Raw genomic sequence first — 14,744 nt, 5'->3', positions numbered from 1 at the left:
CCTGCCAATACAGGTGAAACAAGGGGCGTGGGTACCATCCCTGGGTTAGGAAGATCCCCTGGAAAAGGAAATAGCAACCCACTCCTGTATTCTTGCCTGGGAAATCCCATGCTACAGTGCATAGGATCACAAAAGAGTTGGACACGACTGAAGGACTAAACAACAACGACAAATAGTATATATAACATATAAAATAATATATAAAGAACTTCTATAAGCAACAACAAAAAGACAACCAGCCTAATTTTTTAAATGGTCAAAGGACTTGTATAGACATTTCTCCAAAGAAGATACACAAGTGGCCAATAAGCACAGGAAAAATTTTCAACATTATTAGTTATTACAGGAATGAAAGTCAAAACCACTGTGAGACACTACTTCACACTCCCTAAGTTGACCATTTTTTTAAAAAATAAAAAGGGAAATACTAAATGCAGGCCAGGATACAAAGAAATTGGACCCCTCAGGCACTGGTGGATTTGTGTAAAACAGTTTGGCAGTTAGTTCCTCAAAAATGTAAATACAGAATTACCTTTACCCAGCAATCTTACTCCAACATAAATACCTAAAAGAATTGAAAACATTCAGATGAAAACGTGTATATGAATGTGCACAGCAGTACCATCAGTTCAGTTCAGCTCAGTCCCTCAGTCATGTCCGTCTCTGCGACCCCATGAATCACAGCATGCCAGGCCCCCCTGTCCATCACCAACTCCCAGAGTTCAGTAGCAAAAGGGTAGAAATGACTCAAATGTCCATTCACAGATGAGTAAATGAGCAAAGCATGGTCTGGCCATACACTGGACTATTATTCCACCACAAAACGTAGTGAAGTCCCATCACATGTTACAGACTGCATGAACCTAAAAAGAAGCCTGTTAACAGGCAGCCACACAGGGTATGATCACCACACAGGGGATTATCTGAAATACCCAGGGCAGGCAAATCCAGAGAGACACAAACTAGATCAGAGGCTGCCAAGAGTGGGGAGGGAAAGGGAGTGGGAAGTGACTCATAATGGGGTTTATTTTCTGAGATGACGAAAATGTCCTAAAATTGCAATGACAGTTGCACAACTCTGTGAACATACCAAAAAAAAAAACACACACCACACTGAATTGTGCACTTTAAACGAGTGGACTACAAAATTATGTGAATTATGTCTCAATCAAGCTGTTCTGAAAATAACTAATATTTAATAACAATATTTATGATGGGCACTGTAAAAACAAACAGTACAAAAATATATCCAGGGAGGAAAAATGAAATCTCCCTCCACATACGCTTCTCTCCTCAGAGAAAATCACTGTTAACTACTCAATGTGTAAACTTCCATACCTTCAATACTTTACAAATGCAGATTTACATACAGAAACACAAATATAGTTCATTTTTCAGTGAGGCATACTATTCCATGGGATACCTGTATCATAACTTACTTGACTAATAAAACCGTCCGTCCTGTGGCTTTGCTACAATCATCATTCAGTTCAGTTCAGTCACTCAGTCATGTCCGACTCTTTGTGACCCCATGAATTGCGGCATGCCAGGCCTCCCTGTCCATTACCATCTCCCGGAGTTTTCTCAAACTCACGTCCATCGAGTTGGTGATGCCATCCAGCTATCTCAACCTCTGTCGTCCCCTTTTCCTTCTGCCCCCAATCCCTCCCAGCATCAGTCTTTTCCAATGAGTCAACTCTCCGCATGAGGTGGCCAAAGTACTGGAGTTTCACCTTTAGCATCATTCCTTCCAAAGAATACCCAGGACTGATCTCCTTTAGAATGGACTGGTTGGATCTCTTTGCAGTGCAAGGGACTCTCAAGAGTCTTCTCCAACACCACAGTTCAAAAGCATCAATTCTTCGGCACTCAGCTTTCTTCACAGTCCAACTCTCACATCCATATATGACCACTGGAAAAACCATAGCCTTTACTAGACGGACCTTTGTTGGCAAAGTAATGTCTCTGCTTTTCAATATGCTGTCTAGGTTGGCCATAACTTTTCTTCCAAGGAGTAAGCGTCTGTTAATTTCATGGCTACAATCACCATCTGCAGTGATTTTGGAGCCCCCAAAAATAAAGTCTGTCACTGTTTCCCCATCTATTTCCCATGAAGTGATGGGACTAGTTGCCATGATCTTCGTTTTCTGAATGTTGAGCTTTAAGCCAACTTTCTCACTCTCCTCTTTCACTTTCATCAAGAGGCTTTTAGCTCCTCTTCACTTTCTGCCATAAGGATGGTGTCATCTGCTTATCTGAGGTTATTGATATTTCTCCTGGCAATCTTGATTCCAGCTTGTGCTTCATCCAGCCCAGTGTTTCTCATGATGTACTCTGTATATAAGTTAAATAAGCAGGGTGATAATATACAGCCTTGACGGACTCCTTTTCCTGTTTGGAACCAGTCTGTTGTTCCATGTCCGGTTCTAACTGTTGCTTCCTGACCTGCATATAGGTTTCTCAAGAGGCAGGTCAGGCGGCCTGGTATTCCCATCTCTTTCAGAATTTTCCACAGTTTATTGTGATCCACACAGTCAAAGGATTTGGCATAGTCAATAAAGCAGAAATAGATGTTTTTCTGGAACTCTCTTGCTTTTTCCATGATCCAGCGGATGTTGGCAATTTGATCTCTGGTTCCTCTGCCTTTTCTAAACCAGCTTGAACACCTGGAAGTTCACAGTTCACGTATTGCTGAAGCCTGGCTTGGAGAATTTTGAGCATGACTTTACTAGTGTGTGAGATGAGCACAATTGTGCGGTAGTTTGAGCATTCTTTGGCATTGCCTTTCTTTGGGATTGGAATGAAAACTGACCTTTTTCAGTCCCACTGCTGAGTTTTCCAAATTTGCTGGCATATTGAGTGCGGCATTTTCACAGCATCATGTTTCAGGATTTGAAATAGCTCAACTGCAATTCCATCACCTCCACTAGCTTTTTCGTAGTGATGCTTTCTAAGGTCCACTTGACTTCACATTCCAGGATGTCTGGCTCTAGGTGAGTGATCACACCATCGTGATTATCTGGGTTGTGAAGATCTTTTTGTACAGTTCTTCTGTGTATTCTTGCCACCCTTTCTTAACATATTCTGCTTCTGTTAGGTCCATACCATTTCTGTCCTTTATCGAGCCCATCTTTGCATGAAATGTTCCCTTGGTATCTCTAATTTTCTTGAAGAGATCTCTAGTCTTTCCCATTCTGTTGTTTTCCTCTATGTCTTTGCATTGATTGCTGAGGAAGGCAGGAAGGCTTTCTATCTCTTGCTATTCTTTGGAACTCTGCATTCAGATGCTTATATCTTTCCTTTTCTCTTTTGCTTTTCCCTTCTCTTCTTTTCACAGCTATTTGTAAGGCCTCCCCAGACAGCCATTTTGCTTTTTTGCATTTCTTTTCCATGGGGATGGTCTCGATCCAATGTCACGAACCTCATTCCATAGTTCATCAGGCACTCTATCGGATCTAGGCCCTTAAATCTATTTCTCACTTCCACTGTATAATCATAAGGGATTTGATTTAGGTCATACTTGGATGGTCTAGTGGTTTTCCCTACTTTCTTCAATTTCAGTCTGAATTTGGCAATAAGGAGTTCATGATCTGAGCCACAGTCAGCTTCCAGTCTTGTTTTTGCTGACTGTATAGAGCTTCTCCACATCATTAACCATCGTGAAATAAATAACACCCCACGGCTGTTCACACTGGAGTGATACATAGAGTAAGAAGCTATTTAGTTACACATCAGGGTTTGCAGTGTGGGCTTCCTGTCCACCTCCAGATAAGACCTTGACCCTAGTGAGGTGAGAAACCTAGATTCTGCATTTTTTACGGACTCCCTAGATGATCGTAAAGCACAGTAATGTTTGGGAACCTCTGAGCTGCTGTTTCTGAGTTGCAGCTCAGATTTCCTGAGACGGAGAAGTGGAGTAAGCAAGCCTGGATCAGGTCACCCGGGATGGGGGAAGCTTGGATCAGGTCACCTGGGAAAGGGCATTATTTGGTCTTTTTGCTTGGAGCCTAAGTGTAGGAGCAAGATTTCTCATAGGAATGCAAGAGCAAGAAGGACTGAGAGTGAGGAATAAAATTCTGGAGTCTCCAGTCACTGGCATTCCTGGGGGGCATAGAGACACACCTCTATGTGTCGCCCAGAGCATGCAGTTCCCCAAGCCCGAGTACCAGTGACACAGCCTCAGCTCTGAGCTCAGCCACGTCTCACAAGACCTTGGAAGCACTGGCTGCTTCAGAAGCCATCCATGAGGAGCAGAATCTCTCACTCAGGACTCACCACTCTCAGCAGAGATGTTAATCTCTATTAAGCAACTGAATAGTGAGACTTTGTAAACACTTTACCTCACTGATTATATAAAAGTTCTCACTGAACTATTACAAAGTCAGCAATTAATCCTGTTGAGTTAGAGTAAGAATACACTGATTAGAGCCTTGTCCCATCGTTCCACCTCCCGGCCTGTCTGTTGGGGATGCCCGGGACCCCCTGCAGGCCAGTTACAGCTTTGGGGTCACTCCTGACACTTGCTTAGCTGTGCCTGGCTAGCAGCTGGTCTCACCAGGCCCTTCTCGTAGCTGCTGAAACTCATAGGGAGGATGTTCGTGTACCTCCCCATAAACTTGGATGGCCACCAGGACACTGCCGTTTTGTAAATCATTGAGCCCTGTGCCCTTCATGCTCATGACCAGCATCCCTGGTGCTGGGGTATCCACCCAGAGCCATCAGGCAGGCCACTCCCAGCCTTCCCATCCTGCCAGCCCGGTCACTGTGGACCCTCCTCAGCCTCCTCTCAGTCCTCTTCTGGCAGCCTGAGCACTCACCTCTGCTGACAGCACCACTGCCTCCGAGGTTGCTGTGGAGGGTACCGGGGACCTCTCAGCTCCTTCCCCTGCTCAGCTCTCCAGCCATGTATCCATTTTGTCTCCATCTTTCTATCCCCACCCTCTGCGTCCAGACTTCGGCAGAGAGGTCCTCTCATTGAAACACAGGTGGAATCCTCAGAAACCTTTGAAGACCCCTGGGTCTAATCACACAGGGCATCTGCTGCTGACTGCCCTTCTCTGTGGCCCAGCACCCATCACCCTTTTCCTTCCTTGGCATCAAATACCATCCAATCCAGAGTCAGCTCAAGAGCTGACCTTTACAGGACCCTGACCACATGCCAGGGTCTAAATGTCCATCAGGTTTTACCTCGTTTCATCCTCACCACGGCTGATGACGCAGGAGCTGTTAGCGCTCCTTGAGTCCTCAGCTCTGCTCCCTGCTTCACATGTCCATCCTCTGCGGCTAGATCGCCCGGGCCTTACCTGGCTCCTCCTGCCCCCGCGGGTAGCTTGCTCTCTACCACCATGGCTGACTGGTTTGCCGCATCCTCAAACATCCTCACAGCTACACAAACCCTTCCTGGCCTCCCAAGTCCTTCAGGCCTCCCGCCTCTTTCTTCCTCCCAAACTTCTTGAAGCTCCTGGCGCTGCTCCCTCACCACCCACTGGCCTGTTCTTCTGCACCACCTGCCCCTTTTCATGGGCACTGCTGTCAGGGCCACCCATGGTCCCCCCGAGGGGTGAAATCCAGCGGCCTTTCCTTCCTCAAGCCCCACCAGCACGGTCCCGTGCACTGGTCTGCTCCGTCTCTGCCCCACCAGACTGTCCCTCCTTTCTCCCCCAACCCGACTCAAGCTAAGGTTCTGGTTCCTGCTCCCTTGAGGCTATTCCCGGAGAGCTTCTCCATGGCTACAGCTCCTTCATGAGAATTGTTGTTTTTTTTTTTTAAATGCACTGTTTTAATTTTGACAGTCTTAAGACAAACCAAAAAAAGGAAGTCCCAGTTGACTGAGCACTCTGTAGCTGGGTACCACCAGTTTCAGTGCCCCTCCTAGCACTCTGCATTATTACACCAAGTGATGACTAAAGTCACACCTCTGACATGGGCTTCCCTGGTGGCTCAGACAGGAAAAGAATCTGCCCACAATGTGGGAGACCTGGGTTTGACCCCTGGAGAAGGGAATGGCAACTCACTCCAGTATTCTTGCCTGGAGAATTCCATGGACAGAGGAACATGGTGGGCTACAGTCCATGGGGCCCCAAAGAGTCAGACACAACTGAGCAACTAACACTTTCTGACTGTAAGGAAGGCACCAGGCAAACATGAAGTCCTCACATGTGATGCCGCTGGAGTCACCTTCAATGGCGTTTCTTCCTTGCTCCTACCATCCAGTCAGACACTAAATCTGACAAAGTCTCCTTCCATAAGTGTTCTGGGCGCCTTTCTCTCTCCCATCCCCAGGGCCTCGTCTTTGGTCTGGACCCTTGCTGAGGCCTAACTGTGCTCCACCCCCAAGTTCACCCTTCACTTTCCCAGGCTGACATCCTAAAGCAAACCCGATCCAGCCACTGACCTGAGGAAAAATCCCCATGCCCCTCCCTGTATGATGGTCTCTACATGAGACAGGTGGTGCCCTCAGTCACGGCCCACACTCACCCCACACACCATGGCTCCACTCTTCTCTTTCAAAAACTCTAGCCCCTGTCCGGAGGCCTGTTCACCCTGACCCAGCACAGACACCGCCACCTACATGAAACTCTTTCATCTGAACTGTACAACCTTAACATTTCCTCTCTGAACCACCACAGCAACATGTTTGACTGTTTTTTGCAGTGACTTTTTGCCCTGGACTTCGTTATTTGAGCACTGGTCTGATCCTCCTGCGGTGCCTTGCAGTTCAGTGGAACCTTCAGTTAAGGTTCCCTTTCACCCTGAGATGCCCCAGGGGCTCCCTGGTTTGGCAACCCCCTTCCCACATTGGGACTCCAGGGTGTCCTAGTGGGCTGACTCCACGTCCCACCCTCTGGCTTTGCTTCTGCTCTTCTCACTTGGTTCCAGGTGCTTACTGAAGTCAGGGATGAACCCCTTCTCTGACATGGCCCTAAATTTGGCTTTTTTTAAAAAAGGGAGTGAGGCAGACATTTCAGATACCAGAGTGTCTGAAAGTCTAGGTCCTGGCCCTTCTATCTCTGTCCTGAGCAACACTGCACAGCCTCTGCTCAGGGGGGCCCTTGGGAGTCCCCTGGGGAGAGGGGAGGGGTGGGGACAGAGACCTGGGCCTCCCAGCTGAGCCCTGTGACCACTGAAGTGAGCTCAGCGAGCAGCTCTGTTTCTCAGTTGCCACGTAAGACAGTGAATTGGCAAATTTGGGGAAAAGATCTCACAAGAACTTCACAGGATTTACACATCTTGTTGGGGTACTAACTAATGTAAAATGCGCATCTTCCTGAGAAAGGTGAGCTACAGCTCTGCCTGACAGCCCTGACCTGCAGGTCCCTTCTATGTGCCTGAGAAAGGAGAGCCAGGCGCCTCTGTGGACAAGGGTCTCTACACGTGGTCATTGTCCAGCTCTTAAATTGCTTTCGGGGGTGGGATGGCTGGCAGCCCAGATGTTTCACAGACACCAACTGGTCTGTTTCAGTCTCTTCCTGGTTCTTGGTCCCTTCTTTCCTCCTCGCCTTTCCCTGTTTCTTTTCCTCTCTCCTCTTGGGCTGGTCCCTGGCGATTCCCGGAGGCGACTCACCCCCACCGCGCAGCAGCCCAGGTGACCCACCTGCGCCCCGCCCGTCTCCCGTGGCCCTGAACTCGGGTGACCTTTGCCTGCCCAGACGACTGAGGAAGTCCTCGGTTTAGAAATATGCCGGAGTGAGGGGTGGAGAGGGGAAGGGAGGACAAGCCACAGGCCCAAATAAGGGCGCGCACGGTGCCCCCGGGGCGCGGTGACTGTGCTCACCCCCGGGTCCCCAGGCTGGCAGGAGGGAGGAGGGGAGAGCCCACCGCACCCCCCCACCCCGAGGCCACGCCTCACACAGCTGGGGGCAGTCACTACAAAGTGCAGAGCAGGTCAGTTATTCCTGAATTTCCCGGGTCGAACGCGGAGGTCCAGGGCAGGGCTAGGTTTGGGGACTTTTCCTGCGGAATTGACGCCGTGTTGGGGGGGGGGGGGGGGGACCCCCGGGGGGGGGGGGGGGGGGGGGGGACCCCCCAGGGGGGAGGGGAGGGGGAGGGGGGACCCCCAGGGGGGAGGGGAGGGGGGACCCCGGGGGAGGGGGACCCCCGGGGGGGAGGGGGACCCCCGGGGGGAGGGGGGACCGTGTCCTCTGTATGTCCGGTCGCGTCCAGAGCGCCCATCCCAGCCCCGCTCTGCCCTCGCACGGAATCCAGCAAGCGTTGTCGGCCCTCAGGTGCTGGAAAGCTAGCCCCTCAAGATCAGTACATCCCTCTTCCTCCTCCCGGACGGACGCGTGGCTCAGATGCTTTTCTCGCGGTCCGGCAGCCAGCCCGCGGGACCCCGGAGCCAGCCCACAAATCTGCACCGCCTCCCCTCCCCCTGCGACTGCCCTCCCACTCCGGGTCAGAGCCCGCAGCAGGCTTTGCTTTCTGGGGAGCCCAGGCCAGGGTAGCTGGACTCTTGAACCCAGAGCCCTTTATTTGGAAGTTTTCTCACAGAAGGGCTTTGTTTCCAAAATTCAATTCCTCTTAATAGATTTCCTCTTTCACATGAGTCTCATTCTTAAGTCAGGAGCAAAACTAAAATTTAGTTACTGGAGAGGTTTTTTTTTTCCACTTTTGTTTTAATATTCCTTTCCTTGGGTGTATTTAACTTTCTTTGCTTTGACTTTGAACATGCCCTAAAACTCTTGTGTTATCTTTAGCATTTTTCAAAAGCCACAGTTCAGGAAGTTAAAGAAATTGTTCCCTGGTGGCAGAACTGCAGAACTGCAGCCTCTTTCCCTCTGTAAATGCAGTGAAAGTGGTGTCTGCCTGAGTGGACTTCCACTGTTAGGCTGATTACTTCCGTGGAGTCGTTTCTAAAAAGCTCAAAGGGCACAACTGGGTAGCCAAACAGCCTTCCCACACAGGTGCAGCCAGTAAACTGGCCCCTTCCTGTGACCCCTCCTCCACACCATATCCTGCTTTAATTCTGCATTTATTTGACTCCTGAGAATTAGAGGAATATATGTTGGTAGCTTGCATTTCCTGCTTTGTAAAATGCCTCTTCAAACAATCTTTCACAGGTCTTTATAATGTTTCAGTCTCCAGGCTTCCTTTGTGAATGACCTTGGAAATTCTGCCCTCATTCCTGGTTCTCCAGGGCTGGCTTCTTATCAGGAACCATCACCTCACTGATGAGATGTACAGCGCTATTAATCAAGAGTCTAGGTTCAAGGTGTGACCTACCAGACACTTCATTTCTGAGCTGAAGGGCTCTGCGAGTTGCAGTCCTCCTGCAGGGGGTGGCTGATACAACCCCTGCTTGTCCTTGTCCTCAAGTCTTCAGAGGTGCCATCTCTGCTCTACTTGGCAAAACCTGGCCAGAAACCTGTTTTCAGCCACCCTATCCCCTGTCTCATCCAGAAAGAGTTACTCGGCTTTCCATGTTAGCAGAGCTACCCAGGCACACCAGCACCGGAGGTATCTCCATATACTTTTATTAAAGTTGCAATAATAGCCGAGAAGTAGCTTGCTAATAATTGAAGGAAGTTTCTGGGACCTCTTGGTAACTTTATTACTGTTTGCCATGGGCCTGCTCACATCTAGGTTTGGGGAGAGCTGGGAGCAGCTTCAGAATCCTTGTCCACTGCTGAAGCAAACCCACCACGTGGTTCACACATACCTCAGGTTGGGTATGGCAAGTCCAGGTGTCCCTTAAATATGAAGCCTGACTACTCTTAGGACTTGGCCTCTGTTCTTCTATTGAAACAGCAGGGAAGGGGGCCACCACAACACTTCAAAGAACCACACAGCCTGAGGACACGACAGAAACTAATTAGAACCAAATAGATCCAAAATGGCCAACCCCTCGACTTCCACTAGACCTTGAGCCTCAGTATTCATTCGTTATTGTAACACATCAGCAAACTAAGTGACACACCCACAGGCACCATGACAGTTCCCAGGCCAACCATAAAGGTCAAAAGGTGGACAGTGGCCCCATTCCTGCAGACCCCCACCCCTTCCCCGAAATAGCTGGAACACTCCTCGCACTCAGTAGCTCATGAAATTACCCACCCTTGTTGACAACCCCCTACCGTGTGCCACTCTGGGCTTCTAAGATGGCCCACATTCTGTCTGGGGTGTGTTTCTCTCTAAATGAATCCATTTCTTACCTATCACTTTGTCTCTCACTGAATTCTTTCTGTGATGAGACATCAAGAACCTGATCTTCAATAAGTCCTGAGACCAGGGGTAGTGGTCTCAGTTAAAAGACAGTGAGTTCAAGTCCCAATTGGACCTGCACTGTTTCACTCTTACTGCTGAATGACATCCATGCTATTTCCCAGGAGAAGAGCTGGTTACCAAGATGAAATGGGGCTTCTGACAACACACATGTTCCACTGCAGCCCCACTCAGCCAGCCTCTAGTGCCTCTCACTCCACGTGTAACTCATTCCCTTCCAACCAACTCTCTCTAGCTGTAGAAAAATGTAAATGACTGGCCTTTTCCAGCTTCCCTGGTGGCTCAGACAGTAAAGAATCTACCTGCAATGCAGGAGACTTGGGTTTGATCCCTGGGTTGGGACGATCCCCTTGAGAAGGAACCAGCAACTAACTCCAGTATTCTTTGCCTGGAGAATTCCATGGACAGAGGAGCCTGGCAGGCTACAGTCTGTGGGGTCACAAACAGTCAGACGTGACTGAGTGACTTCCACTTTCATGAGTCATAAGGAAGTAGGTATAAAACACCTGAGATTTTTCGGAGGCATGGAGCTCTGATTAGAGTTGTCCCTGTTCGTCTTTCCCTCCAGCCTATGAAGTACACTGCTCTTTCTCTCTCTCTGATGCTGTTCCTGGTGAGTTAACCCACTTTCCACTTCCTCCTCTTAACACTGCTCCTCACAGGGAGATCTGCTAGGTTCTCCTTGCTTTATCTCTGACTCCCAAGTGACATCTCTAGGATTTTATCCCAAGGGAATATTGAGAGATTCATATGAAGTGTATGAATCTCACATCATATAACGATGCTAGTTACAACTTTTTTCAATAATAAAAATTGGAAACAACCTACATAATCAGTAAAATAGAGGCTTTACAGAATGATGGCATATCTAAATCAAGATCTGGTTATGCAGCAGATGACAGAAAACCCACAGTGACTACAACAGCTGTGATAGGAGAGGCATTGGCTAGGGCTCAGGTGGAGGGCCAGGGCACCTTCCTTTTGGCAACTTTACCCTGCCTCGCTTTCAGACCTAAGCTACTTCATGCATCTCGATGGCAGCTTCAGTTCCAGTCCTCCTCCCTGACCCCAGCCAGCAAAATGCAGGACAGCACCAAGAAAAATAGGGCAAAGGCCTTTTCACCAACACTCCCTTAAGGAGGGGCCGGATGGCTGACTCACACTTGTGTTCACACCTCTGCTGGCATGTTTATCTAAGGCGGGATTGTTAATCCATCAGAGAAGAAAGGAACTATTGCAAAAGTTACTACTTGGACCCAAGCCTTGAGTTGATTAGGGCTGAACTTTAGGCAAAAGTCTTCCCTGGTGGCTCAGATGGTAAAGAATCTGCCTGCAATGCAGAAGACCCAGGTTCTATCCCTGGGTCAGGAAGATCCCATGGAGATAGGAATGGCTATCCACTCTGGTATTCTTCCCTGGAGAATTCCATGGACAAAGGAGCCTGGCAGGCTACAGCTGATGGGGTCGAAAAGAGTCAGCACCACTGAGTGACTAACACTTTCACTCATAGGCAAAAGACAACTCATGTTTCGGATCTCACAGGCATCACTTTTTCTACAGTTAGCTATATTTTAATAAAATATAAAATTTTATATTTTCCTGCCTTGAGGGGAAGTGGTCCCCTAGGGATGCCTTGCTCCCCCTGCAATTCAGTTTTTTCTTTTCTTTTTTTTTTTTTACTTATTTGGCTGCACCATGTCTTAGTTGTAGCATGTGGGATCTTTAGTTGTGGCATGTGGGATCTAGGTCCCCAACCAGGGATCCAACCCAGACCCACTGTCTTGGGAGCAAGAAGTCTTAGCCACTGGACCAACAGGGAAGTCCCCTTTTTTCCTTTTCGCCTCTAATCTGTTTTTATAAATTTTACTATCTTTTAAAGCTCTTATTTGTATGTTTCAACCTCTAAAGGCAGGTGTAGCTGCCTTTGGCTCAGTCAACCAATCAAGCACTTTAATGCAGCACCTGGCATGAGAAGACCCTCCTCCAGGGGATCTTCCAGACCCAGGGATCGAACCTGCATCTGTTGTGTTCTGTCCTGGCAGGTGGGTTCTTTACTACTAGTGCTACCTGGAAAGCTCATCCAAGACCCCTACTCTTTCCTAAAAACTACCAACCACCGTCAGCATTTCAACCTCACTCAAAAATTGTGTATGACACAAAGTCCTAGACATCAGGGCTCTCAGGTCACCAGTGTGGCCCAGGTCTTCCCAGCTCTAGGGATGACGCAGCACAGGCCCCGGGCATCTGGTGAGCAGAGAACTTGAACTCGTGTGTTCTGTCATCCGACCTGGCATCACGATGCTCCTTGATGACACTGGGCCACTCTGATCATAGGCAGAGCTCAAGCAGAGCTGCTGGGGTGGAGCTGCCCACCAGCCACTGCCCTGTCTCTCTCCCCTGAGCCTGGACTCCTGCTTGCCCAGCAGTGACCTCCATGACCTCCCTGCTGCCCTCTGTACCTGGGCAGCTAGTGATGACTGCATTCCCAGAAGGGCAGACTGCTGCTACCCTTGAAGGTTTAGGCTCAAGTCTGGGGCATAGTTGAGAGCAAGTATCCATTGGGCACTTGCTTTGAGTGCTGCCAGATACCTGGATCGACGGCAACCATGCTTCCTGCCTCCCTTGCCAATCCACTGACTTCTCAGTAGGTCTGACCAATAGTTGGCCATAAAGGGAGACTGGAAGGTCTCCCCGCTCCTCACAGCACCTCTGTCAGCAGCTGAATGTTTTCCGGGCCTCCAGCTGCTGGCCTCGTAGTTCCTGCCATTAACCACTCCCATTCCTAGGCTCTGATGTCTCCCTAGAGGTGACAGTGGCTTCTGGCCTTGCCAACCTCTGATCATCTCCTTGTTCCCTGGTTTCCAAAATGACGCCTTGGTGCATTTATGCAGGCCTCCCAGTCAGGGGGACGTGTGTAGTTGTTCTCACTCCTGGGTATTCCTGGGTATTTCCTGAATTCCCTGGAAAATTCCTAAATCTCTTCCTGCTTGAGCTCAGCAGGTCATGTTCTCCATCCCATGTTCAGCTCGCTCCCCAGGAATGAGGCTTAACGAACTTCGTCCTAGTCCCTGCCTCTCCCTTCCTCCCCGTCCAGTCCCTGCCTCCAGCCAAGCTGTCCGTCCTATAGAGGCAGGAGCATTAGAGGGCCCCTGGGGGAATGATGGGCAGGATGGTGCTTTCAAAGTCACCCTGGCAGGAGGCTCCCCGGGGTGTGAAAGAGGCAGCCAAGGAAGCACAGCAAGTCGCTGTGTTGTTCTGCCCTGAGATTCGTGTTTTTTTTCCTCCTAAAAAACCTTCAGCACTTCTTTGACCATAGTCCTAAATGAGTCTGATAATGGCCTGTGTCCATGAAGAGGTGACATCTACCTCCTGGTGGGAATCGGGGGGCCCTGTCCTCCCAGCATAGGTGGGTGGCACCCAGGACCTGAGGCAGCAGAGATGGCGTCTAGTTATAAGACTATGAATAATGTCTTCACACTGGAGTCAGACCATGGCCTTGGCCTCATATCAGCAGGTGGTGGTGATAGTGGACAGAAACAAGGCCTGGAGTGGCCTGTAGAGACCCCTACCCCTGGGGGCACCTCCCCGGGGCTGAAACTTCTCCCCTCTAAGTCAGAAAACCTGCATCAAACCCAACCCTAACGGCCCTGCAACACGCAGGCTACTCACCTGCATCATCCAGGCTCCTTCACAGCTGTCTGAGGTTAAACGAGTACTGAGGTTAACTGAGTTGCTTTTACCAAAGTACTGAGTACTTTTACCAACAAGCCATTCCCCTGACTTTTACCAAGACACATTGGAGCTCTGCCCCATGTCTCAGCTCTTGGGGACCATACCTGTCCCCCAGCTTGTGGACAGATCTGCTTCCCTCTCAACTGCCCAGCCATGACGTGAGCCAAGATCCCCTGAGCGTGCTGTGTTTGGTCTGTACGTCCTCAGCACCCCACACACGCACACACCTACCAGAGTTGAGGGGAGAGCCTGCACCCCGTTAGAAACGGTTTCCAACGTGTGCTTCTTCCTTCCAGGGATTTCCCAGATGACCCAGACGTGCACTGGGACCCAGAGCGGGCAGGTGATGTCCTCCTCCAGCATGTAGAGGCCAACGGCATCAAGCTGGTAAGGGTATACGCCCTCCTCTCCAGCAGAGACGTGGCCCGTCTCTCTGCACCTTTCCTACGTAACCACAGAGCTCAGGGGGAGGCAGAGATTTTCCCAGACTGTGCCCTCTTCACCTGCGCCCCCACCTCCGTGCTGCCCTCTGAAAACCCAGGTCTGCATGAGCCTATGCCTCGATGCGCTGGCACAGAACAAGCATTTTCATGTTAGGATGTCACTGTAACTCTGGGGGTAAGTGTTGTCCTAATGCTCACCTTCATCGAGGAAACTGAGGTTCCCAGAGGCTCAGAAGCTGCCCAAGGTTGGCAAGCATGAAGCTAGGGGTTTGGGCCTCCATTCTTCCCTCCAGAAAACTCGAGGATAAATCCACAGCCCCTGTGGGGAGAACATTCCTGGTTAGAGCT

At 49.6% G+C, this 14,744-nt stretch overlaps 2 protein-coding genes across 6 annotated transcripts in view; one reads left to right on the top strand and one right to left on the bottom strand.

The window, feature by feature from the left end:
* Positions 1 to 14,744, top strand: part of PIGL (phosphatidylinositol glycan anchor biosynthesis class L) — a 51,827-nt gene that overhangs the window by 20,311 nt on the left and 16,772 nt on the right. For all 3 annotated transcript variants that reach the window (XM_027974841.3, XM_060395475.1, XM_015098669.4), the window contains exon 3: positions 14,250 to 14,340. In XM_027974841.3, coding sequence (XP_027830642.1) covers positions 14,250 to 14,340 — 91 coding nt within the window. The remainder of the gene's footprint in view (positions 1 to 14,249; positions 14,341 to 14,744) is intronic.
* The window catches only part of NCOR1 (nuclear receptor corepressor 1), a 154,513-nt gene that overhangs the window by 134,581 nt on the left and 5,188 nt on the right, over positions 1 to 14,744 (bottom strand). For all 3 annotated transcript variants that reach the window (XM_060395456.1, XM_060395457.1, XM_060395460.1), the window contains one exon: positions 14,595 to 14,715. The gene's annotated coding sequence lies outside the window, so the exon portion shown is untranslated. The remainder of the gene's footprint in view (positions 1 to 14,594; positions 14,716 to 14,744) is intronic.

This window comes from Ovis aries, chromosome 11, assembly GCF_016772045.2.
Source record: "Ovis aries strain OAR_USU_Benz2616 breed Rambouillet chromosome 11, ARS-UI_Ramb_v3.0, whole genome shotgun sequence".
In the NCBI taxonomy this organism is placed as follows: Eukaryota; Metazoa; Chordata; class Mammalia; order Artiodactyla; family Bovidae; genus Ovis; species Ovis aries.
The sequence above is the reverse complement of the archived record's forward strand: the minus strand, read 5'-3'. Positions and strand labels throughout refer to the sequence as shown.